Raw genomic sequence first — 21,062 nt, forward strand, 5'->3', positions numbered from 1 at the left:
TTAACGCACTACATACCCCAGCACACAGAGCGCGGCGGGCGCTGGGGAGACGCGAGCGCTGTGACGCGAAGCCTGCTGGGAGTTGTAGTCCTAGGGAATAGGGAGGGGGAGGCGGCACAGGGGCGCAAAGGCGGAGCTGGCTGAGGCGGGCGGAGGAGGGCGGTAGAGCCATGGTCGGGGCGGGCGGTTGCTCCCTGCTCCTTGCCTCCGCCCTCGGGGAGGGGGAGGCTGGTGCCGGGGCGAACAGCGGGTGATGGGGAAGAGGCGAGCGCAGCGCTGAGGTCCTGCGGGGCCGGATGAGCGGAGGCTTGGCGTCGCGGCGGTGGCGGGGCTGGAGGAGGGGGCGAAGGAGGCAGTAGGGGCGGCCTCCACTCCGGCTGCCCTGAGGGGAAGGAGCCCCCGACCATGGAAATCGAGAACATCGTGGCCAACACGGTGCTGCTGAAAGCCCGGGAGGGTGAGAGCCGCGGGGCGAGGCGGCGGGGGAGGCGAGGGGGGAGGAGAAGCGGGAGGGCGAGGCGGGGCGGGCTGGGGACGTACCGAGGGGGAGGGAAAGGGTCTGAGGTGAGGGGAAAAGGGGCCAGCGAGGAGGGGGGAGAGGAAGTGATGGAGGAGGAGAGGGTGGAGAGGGAGGAGAGGCTGCCGGGCAGGGGGGTCCGGGCGGCGCGGCGGACCCCCTCGGGGGTAGTGGCAGGAGCTCTCCCCGCCGCACCGGGGCGGGTGGTGAGTGCCGGGCAGTGCCCTGAGGCACCTGCCCTGCTCCTCCCGCGGGATGAATTTGGAGTTGCTGGCTTGTAGCTTGCTTCTGAAAAAAACCCTTTCCTCCTCCCCTCTTGGGGCTCCTGATTCAAATGGTGTTTTTACCGGATGTTTTAAGAAGATCATTAATCTGTAGTTCTCAGTTTATTTATAAATATATATGCGTATGGATATAAAGGACGAAGTGACATAAATCTTCTCTGGAAGAACCTTGCACTCTGTCTTGCTGAAATTCCTGCCCGTGGAAAACATAGCTGGTGAATGCTACCTGTATTTTGCAGGCGAATATTTTGCATTAACCTAATATTAAAGTGTGCTATTTTCCATTAGATTAGTACTTACATTTTGATTCCCCAGAACATCTTGACTTGAAGATTCCTCCCCCAACTAACAAACATTTTGATAATGAAATTTTGTCTAGCACGTGGTTGCTGTTTAAAAAAAAGTCCTGAAATAAGATTGTCCTACTACTTTTTCATGTCTATAACTGTCCATTAAATGGCCACTTGAAAGCCTCCCCAGATTAGCACTGTACTCGGTGCACAGTATGTTTTTCAACTATGAAATATGCATATTCTTTTTGGATTGGATCCTGCTTTTCTTAATTGTGTTGAGGAGTCCCATTAGTTTAGCTGGAGCTGTTTAAAGTGAGTAAGAACAACAGAATCTGCCCCTGTATGTTTTGCAAGTTCCTCCAACTCTAAATGGGTTTGGCACTTACGCCATATGTGTATCCAGTTAAATTTGCCTTAAGCAGCAAGAGAGGAAAATCAGCTTTTTGACTTTGAAGTGGGGTTTAAAAACCATAACAGCAATCACAGTTTTGGGCCATTTCCCAACCTTAGCTGAAAAGACCACCTCAAACTAGAGGACATGTTTTGGCTGGTTTCACTGATGGTAACATGTCTGTGGCGGTGCTGCCTGAATTTGGAGTTTTCATTGAAGTGATCTGAGAAACGAAGGGAAAGTGGAATCTGGCTCAAAACTTTACTGTGCCCAAACCCTCACCACAAAGAGTGGAGTCGTAATCTGGAAAGGCTTTTAAGTGGCTGCTTAATGTCAGGTTGCCTCTTTAGTTAAGGTTTCACTATGTTTAAAATAAATTATAGTGGTAGAACTGACCAAACAAGATATTTTAATTAACTGAATGAAAGTCTGACAGCAGCTCCACTGACAGTGAAGATCAGTTCCAACTGGTGTGAAACCTGTAAAAGTAATGGTAATAAGCTGTTACTCTTTTGTACCTTTACTTGGCCTGGACTCTTTTGTGTAAGCATGCACAAAAATGTGATTTCTGGCTTTGAAACTCTAAAACTCCATTGATCAATTGGTAGAACATCTTTTACCTTTTCAGGTCTGAGTTCCTGTGCATGGAGTACTTTTTACATCACATTTTTCAAAATGCTTCTTGAAATGAAAGTACTTTCTGTCTGTTGCATGCTCTGGCTGGTCTGGGAATGTCTGGTTTACTCCATCTGTCCGGACTGTTCCATAAAATCTCTGTCCCAACTCTATTCTTATGTGCCCGGTAGGCTCCAAGGGAATGGAATTTGCAAAGTTAGTATGTGAGGTAGATATTTTACTGAAATACATTCTTTGCTAAAAGGGCCTCACAACTGGGACAGAAAAGCAGACTTTCAATTGATCTTTTCCTTCCCACATTCGTATTATCTCACTGTATAGTGTATGGAGAGGTGGGATAGCATGGAAAAGTGCAGAATTACTGTTTCTCATGGAAGAAGGCGGAATCCTAAGCTAGTATAAAATAACAGCGAAACTTATTTTCAGGTATAGGCTTGAGCCACATCAGTAACCCTTTTTCCAATTCCTCAGTGTGTTAAAGATTGGATAAGAGAAGACGTTGACCTGGATAAATACTTCAGTTGTAAAAGCAAAAGAAATAAGATGTAAACTACTGTGATCTTATTTTATGGTTTTCAGTGGCATGTTGAAAGAAATCAGTGTAGGCTTAATTATGGCTTGCATGGATCAGTCTCGGACTAACCTGAGATTCCTTCATGATGAAGGTGAGAGTAGAAAAAGATTGTACTCTTGAAAGCATCTTAGGAAGTCTTTTAACCCTAGAGATATGTCATCTTTATTTTGCAAATATAGAAACCAAATTAAAGATGTTGCGTACTTGTCCTCATCTGGTGAAAGGGTATGGCAGAGGCTTAATGAGAATTCAGAAATGCCTGGTAAATAACACCAAGTCTAAACAAATCATACCTGAGCACATAAACCAGACCTAACAGTCAAAATTGTGATCCCAGATTTGTACTCATCATTTTCCTCTAATTTTCGGTACTGTAATACTTCTGGATGTGAATATTGTTAGGACGTGAACATCATTTGGGTTTTACATTCTGCACAAGGTGTGCAGAATTAGCACACCTTGAACAGCTAGGTGCGTGTCTACTGATTAAATCTGATTTCATATGTAGACAATAAATTTGATCTATTTAATTAGAGAGCCAGGAACTAACTAGTGTGCTTAGACAAAATGCATCTTTTTTACTGCTACTTTCTTCTCCTACAGAATAAAAACAAAGTGGTATTTTTGTCTGTCTCTAGGCTAATTACCTTCTACCCTCTCACTAATAGTCTTACTGTTAATTTATTTCATTAGAGGCGAGAATCTTCTAGTTCAATTTGCATGACGGTAACATCGGTTTGTAAGAGTTTACTAGTCCCGGTTTTGAGGCCAGATCAAACCCCAAATTTCCCCCAGCCTCAAAATTTTAAATTTTGTCTTATGATGCTATTCTCTAAGAGGATTTTTCAAACCTTTTCATAAAACATATTATTTTAATAGAAGCCTGTCTCTTTTCTGATAAAGACTTGTAATATCTCTGTAGCAACTACAACACTTCTTTATGTGAAGAAGGAAAGCTATGAGGATTCCTTATCTTCTTTTAATGCGACTTTGTAAATAATCAAATGCCAGTTCTTCACACATGTGGGTGTTAGTGATGGCTCATAATATGTGACTCTTGTATGTACCTACTACTGGAAAATATTGTGATAACACAAAGTACGTACTTTATGGATGAAAGATTAAGGAGTCAGGAGCTATATTGGGAGTTTTTTCTTTCCTCGTCCACTTTTCCAGTTGACCTGCTTGTGCTGAGAGCTAACCTGTCCATGGAGGGATTTGCCTCAGGGTGAAAACGGTAGTGCAAAGTGTTCTGGGATTCCCTGCCCCAATTTCCTGGGATAAGTGGCCTTCTGTGCCAATCCATCTCTTTCCTCTTGTGCATACGTTATTTTTTGAGGGAAATCTGTATGTGAGAAAGAAAAATGGAAAACTTCCTCTTCAGGTGAACCCTATGGTGGAACAAGCACAAGTGACTCAGTAAAAAACCAAGAGATTATAAAGCAAACTCGAAATTGATCTTATGAGCACTGTAGTCCAGCAACTGAGATTGAAAAACAGGTAACTGTTAAGTGATAGTGATGTATGAACTGTGAGACAGATGGTGCGAAAGCTTGCAATTTCATGATCTCCTTACTCAGATTTTCACATACAGGGATTTTTATATTTAAAAGAATAATGTACAGCAATATGACTTCTAGTTTTGTATAAGAGCAGAGGAATTAACACATTCATTTTTTCCTAGCAGAAATATCTTTGAAGTGAGTATCTCTTGAAAGACATTGAAGAATTTATCCCATAAATGGAGACAAATAATAAAATAGGTTATTCTGAAAAAAATCTGAAAGTTCACAAAAATGTATTTTTATTTTATATTCACTTTTCTCTTTATTTATATTTGTATCTTCTGTTTTTCGTAGTTATTTCAATCACTCTCAATAAATCCTTTGAGTATATGTAAGCCCCAAATTCATTTCAGCATCCCACATGTAGTCTGTGATGTTTTGAAGAAAAGAAATTAATCACTGTATGTTTTAAACTGCTTAGGAGCCTTCCTTTTTTCATTGCCTAAAGTAATAGTCTCCAAAAATGCTTCCAAAGGGTAGATCTGTAGTTCCTTTGAAGTCAGTGGCAGTTTACTCCAATTGAGGATCCATGCCAAGAGTACATTTTAAACATACCTGGTCCATTTGCATCCACTTTAAAATTCATTTGTACTGCTCTAGCAGGAGCAGTTTGTGAATGAGAATTGGTCTGCTGTTAGGCAAATAATATGCTCTATGTCATGATTGGTTTAGGCTAAATTAAGATCATGCCTCAAGCAAATTTTCCCCCAAGCTCTTGGTTGTATTGGTTCTAGCCTGTGGTTGCAGAATGGGTAAGATAGTTTTCAGTTGGATCTATGAACCAATCTAGGGTGTGTGGGTTGTTGTGGTGGTTTTTTTTCTATGTTGTTTGGTGTTTTGGGTTTGGTTTTTTTTTTCCCCAAAATTAGTTTTCGGATGGATCAGCAAGCTCCTGCAGATTTGATAATTGTTAGGTGCAGCCCAAGGATGGAGTTAGCAGGAACCTTTCAGTAACAGAATGTGATGACAGTTTGGCTTAAGTGGATCCTGAGAGATACTTGTTTCAGAATTGAAATTGTGTTAGTTTAGCAGTCTTCACAAAAAATAAGCAGTCCATTCAAATTGTGTGTTTTATCTGTCTAGGTTTAAAAACAACTAGAATAATTCTGCAAGCAAAATATATCCTACTTTTGCTTGCAGTATAAGGTAGTAATTCAGAATGGTATTGGTGATGATACGTAGGCAGATATCCTGTAACATGCGTATTTGTAACTAGGAAGAAAATTCTGAGGAGATTGCTCAGATCACTGCAGTTTGGCTATCGAACTGAACTAAAATCTTTAATTATTTGAGGAGTATGGACAAGTGGGAAACCGAGGCACACTCACACTCAGAAAGTCCATTCACTAGCAGCAAGTAAGAATTTTAACATGAGAGTGCCGTGAGTTTTTGCAGTTGCTGTTATTTTTGTCTGTTCTTCCCTTATTTGCCTCCTATGTTCTGTTGCACTCCCTTATTGCATTGTGCTTTAAATTGCTGTAAACTCATTGTGGCAGGAAACATGTCTTCCTGTGTTTGTACAGAATTATGCACAATGTCTGCCTTTTTGTCCTTTATTTAATGAACTGTAAGAAGAATGCACGTGGGCACGTTGGAATCTAAATAATTACATTTACTAAATAAACACAACATGAGAGGTCTAGTTATTGATATACACTGCTGCTTTGCTTATTTCAAATGTGGCAATTATAAGTAGAGGTTTCACAATCTACTTAAAGGAATTTTACTTCTTTTCTATCTGTTGCAGTCATGATGTACCATCATGATAAAAAAATTCTTGTTTGTCAAGGAGTCGTCTGTAAAATTGGAGTTTTCTTACTGCTGGTTTTTTTCTTTCTCTAGTAAACCCTGTTCATTAAGTTGTTGTTATATACATATCAAAATGAAATGTATACACAGATGTTACATTGTTTGACTGCAAGATTAGGTTAATAACTTCTGGCTCGGATTAGTTACATTTACTTAAGTTGATACAAGACTTTCATACCTAATTTCTGAAGAGGTGCAGAAGCTGTTCAGTATGTATGCACTAACATTCTTAAATGTGCCCATGATTACTAGAATTGTGTATAGAGCTGATGTGAAGAACCAGTTGTTCAAGTGCTTATAGCTGTGGGAACAATAAATGATTGTGCATATAAACAAGCTGCACAAATGTTCACGTAGATACCTGGGGTTTCTAACTGCTTACAGTGTTACTGCTCCAACAGTCAGATGAGCAAGAAGACTCGAGCATTACCTTGCTGAAGTCCAACTCTAGGCACTTAAATCCAGGAGCGTGAGGAATAGTATCTTAAAAATGCCATAACAATCTGTAATCTATAGGTATCTTTTATGTGTTTATTTATTGAACTGCTTGCATTTTTGCTTCTGTTTGTGTTCAGAAGTGCCTTGGCCTTTATAACGCTGAAGAGTTAGGTGCCTACTTTGCGCTGAAACCTGAATTTTCAGCTAGGTGATTCTGGTAAACTTGCCAAGGGCCAGCCAGATTATATGTATCATACTTCTGGAAAAAATCTTTCTCCATATAAAAGAGATGCCACTCTGTTAAACCTAGTTGTTAAGCTGTGACCAGGCTTGTTTTTCAAGGAACTGAGATGTCAAAAAATGTATCTGATGTGCGCAATGGAGAAGGTTGCAGAGACCCCATAAAGCAGTACTGTATGAGCTGTCTCTGGAACTGGAAGCAAGACAGCCTTCCTCAAGTGATGGTATGTGTGAACTTGTCTCCTAGCCTGAAGTGAGTGTTATCATTCTGATCTGAAGACCTGAGGTATCAATTCCGCAGTGTTTTGTGTCCTGAAGGTGGATCTTGCAAAGTAAGGGCATACCATCAATATTTGCTACTTAGTGGGCAGTGTTTACAAATGTTTTTGTAGAGTAAGGCCATAGTTAGACAGGAATGTTTTAATTTTTCAGTGAAGGGTTTTAATCCTTATCATGAGCAGTTTGAAGGAAAATGTGGCTGTAAGTAGGAGAAGATTTGAATTCATGTGAGTTCAAAATCTGTTAGGAAACTTGCCTGCAACTTTCTCTGCTGTGGGAAAGATGTGTTATAAGACAGTGTATGTACCCAGATTATTCTCATGCATCTCAGCGTAGGTGATACAGAGCTTCTGCATCAATTCTTTTGCATTTTTCGTTGAACCAATTGATTGATTTATACAGTTAAAGGCATGCTGTAGGTCATCTTGTTGCAGTTTTATGCTCTCAGAGCTTATCTGGGTGTGGTCTAGTATGAATTTCTCAGCTAGTATCTGACAGTCTGGTTTGTGGAATCAGTTTTGCAAGAATGATGTTGTAGCAATCATGCACCCCTAGTGCTACGTAGCTGCGTGCTTCTCAACCACAGAGATATGTTGCTTGCCCTTTACAGGCAGGAAAGCTGAAGCACAGAGGTCCCTGAAGAACTCAGTGGCAGAATCTCAGTGTCAGTGTAGTAGCCACTGAGTCTTACCACATGTAGTCTGTGTACATTTATTAGCCAAAGATAGTACGATGCTTCTCACTATTTTCACTCCATAGGACAGAATCCAAGTTTTCTATCTCAAGGAAGACTGACCAATAATGTTCAGTGAACATTGTGCTCAGTGAAATGAGAGTCATGCTACAAATCCTGTCTGTAAGGAAGATCACTGTGGCTGTGGGAATTCCATCTGATGACTTGAAAATAGTCTTATTTGTCTAAATCTGTTTCTATACCAGATTGCTTTGTTTTGCCACAGCAGTTTCGTTTTTTGCAACTAGTTGTGTTTTTACTGATGAATAAGCCAACCACCTTGCCTTACAAAGTTTTTCAAATGTTTCTCTGACATTAAAAAAAAAAAAGTTGAAAAATAAAACCATCTAAACATCTTTCCCATCCATATTCTAATGCAATGACCTAACTGAATTTAGTATGTGTCTTTTTAAGAAGGAAAAACATGTAAAGAGGTAAATGCTGAAATTCTAACTCTAAGAAGTAATTTGGGGAGGAGAAGAAGGTAAGGTTCTCATGTACCTGAAAATGTAATTGCAGTGTTTCTTCACTGTAATGGTGTATTGCTGCATCCACCTTTCTCTTTGTAAAAGATGAGTCACTTCAAGTCGGACATTGTTCTAGCCAGCAATTACATCTGAAAGAGGCAAAAGTGGTAATTCATCTGAACCACATAGGTCAACCATAAAGCAGATTAACCTAATGGCTTTGTTGCTGCTGTGTTGGAAAGTAAGCTGTTGATCTTTCTGGAAGAATTTTATCTGAAGTATTTTAGAATGAGATCCAGAATAGAAGCTCTGAAATCAATATTAAGACACTTACAAACCACAACTATTATAATTTGATTTGATACTTCTTTTAAACTGCCTCGGAAATGGAAAAGAATTTTGCAATTAGGGAATAATATGACAAACAAATTGGCCTCCTCCCATAACTTTTACCAGAAATGGCTAATTTATCTGTAAATGATGCAGGTCATGCGTTCTCTTTACATTATTGGGACATACAGACTTTTTCTGTGCATTTGCTGTAAATGTAGGAACAATCAGTTTAGAGAAAAGAGAGAGCATGTTGATTTAGTTGATACTCCTAAGCACTTGATTCTTGTGCATCATTAATAAATTATATATAGTCTTTATTGACTTCTATATGATGGCGAATTCAATTGCATTCTAGCATGTGGTCTCTTTTTGTAAAGTGAAGTTCATAATGGTGACATGGTAAGTAACTGGCCAAATATTTGGGGCAAAATACAGCAGACTTTCTTGTGTTGGACTTGAAGTATAATGCACCAGTGATCCTCTTTTTTCAGTTTGGGGTTTTGGGGTTTTTTTTGTTTTGTTTTTCTTTGACTGTGCTTCAGAAGATGAAATACTTGGTGTATATCACAATTCAGTTTTACTTTTTCCAGACAGCATTGCAGTATGAATTTGGGTCAGTTTATCATTCTTGGTCAATACTGATTGTACCGTGTCATGCACAAATGAGTCTTTCTGAGCAGTTTCTAACAAAAGACATTTAACTTCTGTGGACCTTGCAGCTTAGCTTATTTTTCAGTTGCATGGTTAAAAATTAGGTTGATGCTTATGTCCATTGCTTTTCATGATCACATAATAATCTATACCCAGTCCTTTTCCATTCAATGTATGTGTACAGGCTATCTATGTTAGTATTCCTTGATTTTTGTTCATGTTCGGTTCTGTTAGAAATGCATCTCTTTGCTCTGTGTGGTTTGATTTTCTTCAAGCATATATTCAAATTCTGTTTAACATCAGAAATATTTTGTTAAAATAGTGGGAGTTTGTTTTAATGATGCTGGTAATTACAGCTTCATGATTAGTTCTGGTACTGTATGGTATGAGAGGGAGAAGTAGATTCGATATATTTGTGTTCTAAAATATTTTGGAAGGCGAATGACTTACAAAGCAACATTAGGAAATAAAGTGCAGAAGAAGGTTTTTTAGAGAGTAGGTATCAATTCAAACAATCTCTGCAAGCCAGCTTTTTAAAGTTTTGTATTCCTTATTTGTTTACTTTTCTAGTAGAGTTGAGAATGTTTTGTTGCAGCAGCACAGTGAGACGTCAATGTTCCTGTTAGCAAAGATAATGTAAATTTGATATGAGCTAAGGTACACTAAGCTAGAACTGTTCTGACTGCAATGGTGGAACTGTTCAAGAAGCTGTATGTTTTGGTGAAGAGGGGTTTTTTTTAAATACTTATTTTATTATTCTGAAGATGTTAGTTCCTTTCTCCCTAACAATTTAATTCTGAAAGAGTTGAGTAGTTTGCTGCTTGGTTTCTGTTCAGGTTACATAGGGTAACTCCCTTCCTTTCTCTCCCATTGTGGTTAACGGTATGTACTGCTTTGGTACAGTTAGAAAGTTTCTGTGCCGTTTTGCTACTGTTCTGTCATGTGGAAACGCATCTGGCCATATCACTTAGTAAAATCTTCTTCTAAAATATTTTGCAGCACAAAAACTACTCTTCCGCTGAAATGTTTTGCAATTAAAAATATATATATGTTCCTGTGTCTATCTCTTTGCATTTTTGATAAGTATGCATTTCTTCTGTAAAAGGAATTGGCTTCTTCAGGTCAAAGTAATGTGCTAAAATTCCAATTTAACATAGAAAATGGAGCACAGAGAGATTTTTTTGAGAAACAACGGGAAAAATACTGCAGTAGTTTTTTTTAAATCAGTTTAATACTAGTGCTGTGAAATTGGAAGCATTGAAAAGATCTGAATTCTACAACAGCTAAGTTCTTCCTGATATCCTGTATCCTCCTATAGTATGGAATAAATGGTGTGTATTTGAGCAATGCCCACTCATTTATTAGTGGGATCTACTCTTATTACTATTACTGCCCTTAAAAAAGAAAGAGAATATTTATGTACAACTTGGTTATCCAAAAATGTGTTTAAGAACTTTGTTCTAATGTATTTTGTTACTCAACTTTAATGTCTTCCATTCTTCACCATGGTTGAGAGATAATTCTCAATTTTTTCAGTTTCTGTCTTTGATGGTTCAGTTTTGTTTGTAATTTTCAGAATACCTAGATATTTGCCTTGTCTCTGCAGAGATATTCTGTATGCACAGTCAAAATGCAAAAGATTTGTCTTGCAAATACGCACTACATTTGTTAGTGTTTCATATAAAAGTTCTATATCAAGTTTGTTACTGGTTTGGATATCCTTGTAGATGGATTTTTCTTTCTAGGCATGAAAACCGATCTGACAGATCTGTGCAGAGGTGAACTAATTTTATGCTGTTAATGTTATGTTTGATTTTATTCTGACATAGTATTGTGTTTTACTTTACTCATATTTTTCTTCTAGGCAAACGGAGTGGGCGTAGTAAAAAATGGAAAGAGATGCTGAAGTTGCCACCTGTTAGTCATTGTGAAGGTATTAGATGCTCAATTGGTAGGTGTCCTGTAGAATGGTCTGTCTGATTTTTTTTGAGAAGGAAGGGTAAGAGTTTGGTGGTGTTAACTGAGAGGATTCTGTCTTGCTTCTGAATGCTAATTAGCAAAAAAAGCTATTAGACTTTTAATGTGATGGAGAGTTTATGAGAAGATAAATTTATGAGAAGATAAAAGCTGTATCACAGCTTCTTGTTTGTTAAAAGAAACTGCTCCTAAAGGATAAAATTACAAAGCCATGAATTAGAAAAAGAAATCATGTTGTAATTTGAATAACGTGATAATATATTTCACTTTTTTTCTTAATGTCTTGTAATAATAATAGAAAAGGTTAAAAAATTATCTTGTATTCCTTCTTTCCAAACAACCTTGTTTGCTTTGGGATTGCTATTTCACAGTATTGTTGCTTTCCAACCCCCAACCTAAATGAAACTTAACCATATCATTCTATGTGGTTTTAATAAATGTGATAGTCTATAAGAGACAAATGTGTCTGGAAGTGAGTGTTTCACTATTCTTTGGGATCATTGCATGTTTTTGATGTCTTTGCTAAATATGTTAATGTAAAATCTTTACATTTTAGTACATGAGGGGAAGTAGGAAGTGTGCCCTCAGCCATGTTTTGTAATGTTTTTCTGACCTATTCTCAAATGGGAGTAAGGACCATGCTATGACAAAGATAAAAATAAAGATATTTACTTATTATTTCTTTCTCAGAAAGAGACTATAACCAGCTTTGTGACAAACAGCCGATAGGAAGACTTCTCTTCAGACAGTTCTGTGATTCCAGACCAGATTTGAAAAGATGCATTGAATTTCTGGATGCAGTGGTAAGTAGTGAGAAATTGGAGATAGATATCAGTAGGCAAGAGCTTATACTTTTTTGTTTGTAAAAAGTTTATTTTTTGTATTGGTTTTGGCTGGGATAGAGTTAATTTTCTTCATTGTAGCTCATGCTGTGCTATGTTTTGGACTTTTGACCAAAACAGTGTTGATAACAAGGATGTTTTAGTTACTGCTGAACAGTGATTACACAGCGTCAAGGCCTTCTATGTTTCTCACGTTGCCCCACCAGCGAGTAGGCTGGGGGTGCACAAGAAGTTGGGAGGGGACACAGCTGGGACAGCTGACCCCAACTGACCAAAGGGATATCCCACACCATATGACGTCATGCCCAGCAATAAAAGCTGGGGGAAAGAAGGAGAAAGGAGGAAAGTTAGAGTTATGGTGTTTGTCTTGCCAAGTAGCTGTTACACATGATGAAGTCCCGCTTTCCTGGAAATGGCTAAACTTCTGCCGATGGGAAGAAGCAAATGAATTCCTTAGTTTGCTTTGCTTGTGCGTGCAGCTTTGCTTTATCTATTAAACTGTCTTTATCTCAACCCACAGGTTTTCTCACTTCTACTCTTCTGATTATCATTGCGGGGGGAGTGAGTGAGCGGCTGTGTGGGGCTCAGCTGCCTACCAGAGTTAACACACAACAATTTTATAAAATACTAATTTTGTCTAAACACATCTGTGCACTAATGCTGCATACATGAAAATATAGTGAGTTTAGTCTTTTCCAACTCTAAAGCTGTAACTTTTGGTGAATGTCAAAAAACTCTGGCTCTGTAACTTAAAGGAAGATATTTAATATTTACTGTAAAATCTCTGCCATCTTGGTATGGTCAGAGTTACAAAAATGGGCATGATAGGAATGAAAGAAATAATTTTAGAAAGACATGCTGCTTGGCTTTTTGAGCCTAGGATGTGCGCACAATGAATATTACTTACGATATTCAGACTTGAAAATGTTGTAAACATAGACTTGAAAATGTTGCAACTTGCATGGAAGCCCTAGGCTAGACAGAATGTGCTAATTAAAAAAAATACAGTGGAGATGGAAATTTAGGGAACCATCTATGGAAGGAGAGAAACCAGATTTTAAAGACCACGGGAAAAGGAAGTGTTTTGTCTTGATACATTTGCGTCTTGGTATCTAACACTAAAGAATGAGGGGAGGAAGGAAGTGTGCCCTCAGCCATGTTTTGTAAAAAATCCTCAGACAAAACCCTCGTGGGGAGGGGGAAAGTAATGAGAAGAGTAGGCAGGCACACAACAGTCCTTAAGAGGAGAGAAAAATAGCTCAGAGCTTTTTAGTCTTTGTCCCTCGTAGTTAATCCAAGCGCAGTGAGATATAGTCTTAAACTGACATTGCTGCCAAAAGAACTGTTTTCCTCATCCCACCCATTTTTGTTCTTATATTCAGGGAACAAATGACCAAAGAAGACGGTCAAATTATGCTGCTGCTTACATGAGTCCCAAGATACAATCTCAGAATGCAAGATGCCTCTGAGAGGTGCAGGGTGTAAGGAAGTAGATGGGATTATTGCTGTGCCCCCTACTTCACTGTATCTTCCTTCCCCCTGTGGGAGTATAAACTGAGGCACTTGATCAGCTAAGAAGGAACTTTAGTGTCAAATAAGTAGAATTGCCTTATATTTGCCAGTGAATCTTTGTGCAATTAGGCTTACTCCCCAGGTGCGTTTCACCATACTTTTGTGACTCTTAGGAGCTGTTCTAGCACCAAGTTCCAGAGACCAATTTGACAGTTGGAGACATAGAATGGATTGAATGGAAATCCAGAACAATGGAGCTAAATATCCTGAAGTGAATGTAAACCAGAGCCTTTAATAAGCATCGCACAATGGGGAGACCACTGACAACTGTGGATGTACCCTTAATGGTTACAACTTCTGTCCACATTTTTAATCCTTAAAAGCTTAGATAAGAAGTAGCAGAATCTTAGGCAGCACAAAGGAGAAAAAAAAATCTTAGGCATGACTGTAAGGCAGGCATGTCTTTGCTCTAACAATGTCATTTTTCAGGTTAAATTGTCTCTAAGAAATAACTGTGTTTTACACTAACTGAAAATTTTGAATTGTTTTTAAATATGCAACCTATAACGTTACATGGATTGCAACACTTCTGTGAATTAACAAAGACTGTCATAGTTGAGATAATCTGATGTAAGGGATGATTTCACAGTTTACCTCTTTTTTTTTTTTTTTTTTTTTTTTAATTTTTTAACTTCCATTTGAAAAATCATGGTGAAGAAGTATGCTTGGGAATCACTGAAACAGAAGACTCTTAAGAGCTAAGATAATCTCTAATTGGTGACTCTCATGACGGGAAAGCTAGCATGCTGTCTTGATCAAGGAAGTGAGATAAAATACCTACCATCTCTTACAGATAGTTCCTGAGTTAGCCTGATTCCCTTTCTGGACTGGACTTCAGCAAGCTTGTTTGAGGTTTTTTTGGGGGGTGGGGTTGAGGGTTTTTTGGTTGGTTTTGTTTGTAAGGCAGTAATGTGAAGGGGAAGGCTAAGGCTGTGGGGTTTTTACCTTGGGTTTTGCCAATTTTTAAATTTTTTTTATTTTAAATAAATTTTAGACTTAATCTTTCTGAAAATAAACTTTCTGGCATAAAATGCCATAGTCCCAAGAGCCTTGCGTCATAATTAAAAGAGTTTTCTGACTCTCTTATATGGAGCAATGTGATTTCAGGAGGCCAAAACGGCAAAATCAAGGTAGTACAATGATATGTTGTCTATCTGTACTGAGTACTAAGACTGGTAAGCTTTAACTCTTGAGAAGGTGTGACCTTAAAGTCTGGAGTCAGCTTGGCTTTACAGAAAGAAGAGCTGAGAAATAATTGAATAAAAGTGACAGAAATTAAAGTGAGGAATTACAGTTATCCAATCATCTAGTGACTCATTTCACTAGCTGGGGACAAGGTTACTCAAGTATGAAAAATAATGGGTGACAGCTCAAACTTCCCTCTTAAGCTCTGTAACAGAAATTAGTTGACGAGGCTGTCTCTTAAACTTCCTTTTAAATTACAGTATCTGCTTAAAACAGTATGCCTAACTGTTTGTATTAAATTAGTGACTACTTTGGCATAATTGATAATGTTAAAGGTCGTAAGTGCACTGCTGTGGTTGATTAACTTCTCTGACCTGCTCAGGTTGTTTGGTAGTTGCAGAAGAATTCCTTACCATTAGACTGATTGCTGTGGAATTGAAGTAGCAAAACCAATGGCTTGCAATTGTTTATCGATTTGAGTACTGTGCTGAAGCAGTTGATACCATAATGTCTCAGCAAAAAAAGATGTTGATGACTTACTAGTGAGTCAGTGTGGGTTAGCTGCAATTGATTGCTGAACTGGAGTTCAGGGATTCTGTTACTTCCAGTATTGTGTGTGTGTGTTTGGTTCTTGAACTGTCATTTTTCAGCGTTCTAGTTTTCTTTGTAAAGGCACGTAAGTTCTCTTCTGATTAGATCAATCACTTGGAACTTCCTATGAGGTTCTTAATGATTGTTGTCCCAATATGCCAAACTGTTGTTTTGTATGATACAGTCCTCCATTCTGGAGGTCTGCCATATATTCTTTGTTCCTAGGTGCATGCATTTACATTCTGAGATATGAAATAAGCTTTCATTGAGCTGGCCCAGCTTACGAAGCTAATATGGGTTGCTGTTTGAGATTGCTCTTTTCTAATTCATCTTTCCTCAGATTCTGCGTTATCTTTAAATGTTGTAACTTCTGATGTCTGCTTCTAGATTATTCCTTAAAATTATTAATAGTAAGTAGTCCTTGGAGTTTTTCAATACCAGTATCTGATGGTTTGGGTTTTTTTCCCCCAAAGAGCTACCTCTGGAGCTCTATTCAGCTGCCAGTTGTTTATCTGCAAAACGCGCTGTATTGCACAATGGTCTTTTTCTACATCACAGTACCATATATTACTAAGTCAAAAACTTCACAAAATTTTTTATCTACTCAGTTTTATTTTCTCAAAGAATGAAGTAGGGTTTGGTTTAGATCTCACTTATTTCCAGTTAACATGACTTTGTAGAAAGTAGTAGTTTTATCCCGGTTTTACCCAAGACTGTAGTAAAGAAAAATACATGAAGGAAAAAAAAATACAGTGAAGAAAAAGCTGATTATTATAGTCTTATTTAATTATTTCCCATCTGGATCATTCTGTCCTACAATACTACATAAATACTACTTCATTGAAATTGATCTAATTTAACCTCTAGGATGCAGTTTCTGTAATTGCATTTAGACTAATTGTTAGTTTTTGAATGTTTTCCAAAAGTTAAATTCCATGTGCTTTTTTTCTTAAGATTGTTCTTTATACATGTTTCACTATGTAGCCTAAAAATCTTTAAATAGATTTTAAACAATGAGAGCCTTTAGTTCCTTTTAAATTCGGAGCATTGTGTTATTCATGACAAAATTTACCTAGCATCATGTAAAAGTCTGTAGTGCCAAATAGCTCTGAACATAATTTAATTTTCAATTCTATTCCCCTAGGCAGAATATGAGGTATCTTCAGATGAAAAGCGTATAGACTGTGGCCTGAAAGTTTTAGAGACGTACTTCACTAATGGGGTAAATATATTATATTGTAAAATACTGTCTCAAGTGTTTTGTAAATGTCAGATAAATAGAGATCTAAGTGGTTGCATTGTTTTTAGTAAATTGACTTTCAAACTTCATTAGTCCCATTTTTGTCTTTCTGAAAGGTATACCGCCTTCTAAAATTGCGAAACTATCAACTTAAGCAGAAACCTTGACGGATCCCTGCCTTTAAGACTACTACTGTTACGATTTATTCTCCTATGTTTTCTAATTAAAATACTGGTCTCAAGTAAAGATATATTTTTAAACAAACTCATTTAGCATCTAAAGAAAACTTATTAACAAATTAACTCAGAGTTTTATAGTCTGAAGACATGAGAATGAGGAATTCTTGAAATTCTCATGCTTCTTTCAGCATGTGTGTGGCCTTAGTTGGTTCGCTGTAAATTTTCAGAATTGCTGCAGGTTTTCACAAAGTGAAATGCTGTTTTGTTTTGTTTCGTTCTAGAGCCTTCTGTTTCTCTGTATTTTGCATGGAGATCATTAATAGCTGATCTTTTGCATATATTAGATCTCACTGGTTGATTTTTAAGAGTCTGTTCTTTGGTATCCAATAGAAGCTTTTCTGTGGATATATAATTAGACATTTGCTTTCTATGAATAGATGCTCCTTCTGCTTCTCTCACTTTGGTCATCTGGAGAAAGCTTTACGCCAAATGAAGGTCTTGCAGATGCCTTAAAAGCAGATAGACTCCAAGTTTGCCACGTCTTCTGATAATTTCTTTGGGACTACCATAAGTCACATGCAGTTTTTGCAAAAAAAAAGATTTCTTTGGGCTGGTTTGAAATAGTTTCCCAAATTGTGCGTGTGTTTCTTTCCCCTTCCTTCCATCCTGCCAAAACAAATAGATAATTTGCTTTTGTGGTGGTAGACTTATGGAAAGAAAAAGAAATTTGACTTATTGCCAAGTTTGTTTCCCTGGATATTGAAATAGTAAATAACTGTAATAGCTTTCAATGCATTTTTCTGTAATAGGGAACAAATAAAAATTTTGCCTGAATATGACTTTCTTGGTTTTCTCCTTAGACAAACTATTCCTTTCCTTTTCCTGTATTAGCAGATTTCATTTCACTTTGAATACAGAACTTTTACTCGTTGTATTGATTTACAAAATTGCTTTCATTGTTGCCTTTTTCTTTTTTAATTATGTAAAGTCTGCAGCACACTTGCCAGAAATACCTCAGGAAACAGTAAACGAATGTAAAGCAAGACTGGAAAAGAACCCTTCTAAGGATCTTTTTATGGATTGTACTAGGTAAGTTAAAAATGCATAGTGCTAAGTTTGAGTATCACAAGAGAAATTCGTGTGTTTCTGAGAGAAGTGAAAGGTGAAGTTGTTACACCCAGGAGTATTTGGTCTCTGAAATGAGTGTAGGTAAGAAATTTGGAACAGATTTATTAAAGGACTAGGTTTCCTTCAGATGTGATGTAGATGTTTGACTTTTGCAGAGCTTTTTCTTTAATGCTATTTTTGCATAAAATCACACTATTATCTGCTACCAAGTATTCTTTAAGTTAGAATAGTATTTCTCTTTATTATATCTTACCTTTTGAGTGACTTCTCTTCCATGACAAAGGTACTTAGAAAAATATGAAGTTATGAACTGGAGCTTGAAAGGTTTCTGAATAATGTTACACAATTTATGGTTCTTGAAAACAGGTTCAACTGAGGCCAACAGTTATATTCCATTAAGATGGCTGATTAGAGGATCGATTGTGATAGTTAAACAAATACAACTTGGTTTTGTTCTGAAGTCATGAAGTGGTATTTCACACAGCAGCAGCAGGGAAGGCTTTTCTTGGAGGGACGGTACATGTTTACCAGTGTTGCATGTCTTTCTAAAGCTTTTATGTTTCTAATATTACTGGTTCTTCAAGGCATGCTTGATCATGTCTGAAGGATTACAACAGGTTTTGTCACTGCTTGGGTCATCTCCCTGGCAACAAAAATAAGCATACTTTATAACAACCTGAGATTATAAGATTGAAAGGGATGTGTGAGAACACCTAGTAAAACATGTCTCAAATGGAGGATCTGTCATGTAGGTCATCTCCTTTCCTTTGTCCAATAAATATCTGAATACAGTTTGAATTACTTGTTTTCCTCCCACCACCCCCTTGGTGTATTTAATTTAAGGGGAATTATAAGGTAGCTGGTGTCCAGGTTTGGATACGGCATTTAGTATTTCAATTTCAAGTCCTAGAATAAAATTTTACTTACCAGTCTCCAAAGAATGTATGAAAATTTGTGGATACTTTTCTGTAAATATCTTTCAGAGGACATATTTGTGGGGTTATACATGCATTGCGTAGCTACTGAGAGGCTGATGTTTAGGTGGGCTTGAAGACACTTCATGAGAATGCAGAGGTCAAACTTTCTAGTTACTATAAGTAACAGTAGTTTGGCATTCGCTAGTGTTTTGACAGAAACAGTTTTCTGTGACAGGCACTCACTTTGTGAGACATCTAGGCTAAAATCATTGCTGAGCACAGTGACAATGTTTTTCTGCCTACAGCTTCATTGATACATTTAATAGGTTTTAATAGATTGATAGCACCTTCTGCTTCATCAGTTTTTTCAGTATAAGACTGATTTTATTTTCCTGTTGCTAGAATTGTCCATGAATACCTAAGCAGAAGACCTTTTGAAGCTTACCAAGACAGTGTGTATTTTTCCCGTTTTTTACAGTGGAAATGGCTGGAAAAGTAAGTTTATTTATAATGTTTGCATTATAATTTTGCTTTACGTTGTGGCCAATTCTTATGCTAGAAATGCTATAGAGCCCTAATAAATGACACCGCCTGTCTAAGAAATTATGATCTGAAAGACAAGATGTAAAGGATGATGTTGATGGGACAGCGAGAGAGCCAATACTCCAACGGAAGCATCTGTCCAGGAGTCTTTAAGTGGTAAATTTGTATTGGGTAAATGCAAATTTATTATCATATGGATATATGTTTGGCTGTCAAGTGTGCATGGGAAACCAATCTTTCTCAGGAATGCTATCATCCTTTAGTTTCAAACTTGGTCTAATTAGTGGTTAATAAGCAGATTAATCTAGTTTTATAACCCACTGGGTGACTGGGGAACTAATCAGTTTTTCAGGGTGGTACAGACACAGATCTAGTAATTCCAAGACAGCAAGATTTGTATATATCAGAATCTAGTTTGAGCTTTTAAATCAATACTAAATGAGCGTCCAGACTTTTTCAGAAGGCTGAAATTGGTACAAATTGATTCTAATTCAGCATTGCTGGGTATCATGATGACATATTCAAACATTAAGGTGCTTGAGCATTAATTTTATGGTAAATTCCAATTATCCAGTGTCTTTGACTGAATTAGTAGCAAAAGCCAGGAAGAGAACTAGGGAAGTTACTCAATTAAACCGAATTCTCTAACAAATGAACCTCCATTTGTTGTCCTGAGAACAAAGCTGCATTAACAATGAATGCTCTTTTAAAACAAAACAAAAAAACCCCAGCTCACCACCATGAAATAGCCCTGCTCTGATACATGTTTAGGAGTGTTTTAGCATAGAATGGCTGACACCTTTACTGTCTCCAGTTATCTGTTCCTCTTCCACTACATCAATACCTTAACAATTCGGCTCTTGAACTGCTGTTGCATACCACAACTCTTTCTTTTTTGAAAAAGCCAAAGAGCAAACCAAAATCAGAAATGGTTTACCTTTTAAATGCTGTATTGTAAGCAGGATCTCATTGAAACACAGCCTACATGTCAGCATACTGCAGCTAAGGGAGACAACTGGAGGTGATAAATTGACAGTTGATGAGAACAGATAAGGCTCTAACCATAAACAACTCGGGGCCTAATTGATCAGCTTTTCTTCCTGCTATTGTGAATGTCTGATGACCACATGAGGGAGCCAGTGTTTCTAATCAGAGCACCCCTTTCATTTGAAATTCAGCTTATTATAATATTGTCTTCATGAGGTCAAGGCAACTGTTGTTCAGTGAGATGTTATAGAACAGGAAGGAGAAAATGAAGACAGACCTCGGGGTGGGGAGGGAATTACTAACTCTTGTAATTCCTGTTGCAGTAATTGTTTCTTTCTGTTAATCAGGCAACCGGTAACCAAACACACATTTAGGCATTATCGAGTACTAGGCAAAGGTGGATTTGGAGAGGTGAGTACAGAAGTATCTTTCTGTGAGGCAATCCTTAAGAAAAAAAAAAAAGGTTAATACAGAGGAGGAGCAGTTTTTTAACTCTTGACTCTAACAATCTACATTTGACACATCACCTGGCAAAATGTTGTCAATCCAAACTGCTTTCTTTTAATGTGTTAGTTTCAGTATTGTAAGTCATGCACAAAGTTGGAGAAAACTTCCATTAACTAACAACAGTTGCTTCTGTTTAGAAATTTCATTTGGCAATGAGAATGTAGTTTCTACTTAATAATTTTGT

General features: G+C 37.7%; 1 protein-coding gene across 4 annotated transcripts in view; it reads left to right on the forward strand.

Moving 5' to 3' along the window:
* The first annotated feature begins 273 nt into the window (after positions 1-273).
* The window catches only part of GRK4 (G protein-coupled receptor kinase 4), a 43,174-nt gene continuing 22,385 nt past the window's right edge, over positions 274-21,062 (forward strand). For 2 of the 4 annotated variants that reach the window (XM_076335844.1, XM_076335846.1), the window contains exons 1-7: positions 274-457; positions 11,075-11,161; positions 11,878-11,990; positions 16,522-16,599; positions 17,785-17,885; positions 19,244-19,336; positions 20,719-20,782. In XM_076335844.1, the coding sequence (XP_076191959.1) occupies positions 406-457; positions 11,075-11,161; positions 11,878-11,990; positions 16,522-16,599; positions 17,785-17,885; positions 19,244-19,336; positions 20,719-20,782 (588 nt within the window). In that variant the 5' untranslated portion in view covers positions 274-405. The remainder of the gene's footprint in view (positions 458-11,074; positions 11,162-11,877; positions 11,991-16,521; positions 16,600-17,784; positions 17,886-19,243; positions 19,337-20,718; positions 20,783-21,062) is intronic. The other 2 variants (XM_076335845.1, XM_076335847.1) reach the window with 2 other exon arrangements.

Source organism: Aptenodytes patagonicus, chromosome 4 (assembly GCF_965638725.1).
Source record: "Aptenodytes patagonicus chromosome 4, bAptPat1.pri.cur, whole genome shotgun sequence".
Taxonomy (NCBI): Eukaryota; Metazoa; Chordata; class Aves; order Sphenisciformes; family Spheniscidae; genus Aptenodytes; species Aptenodytes patagonicus.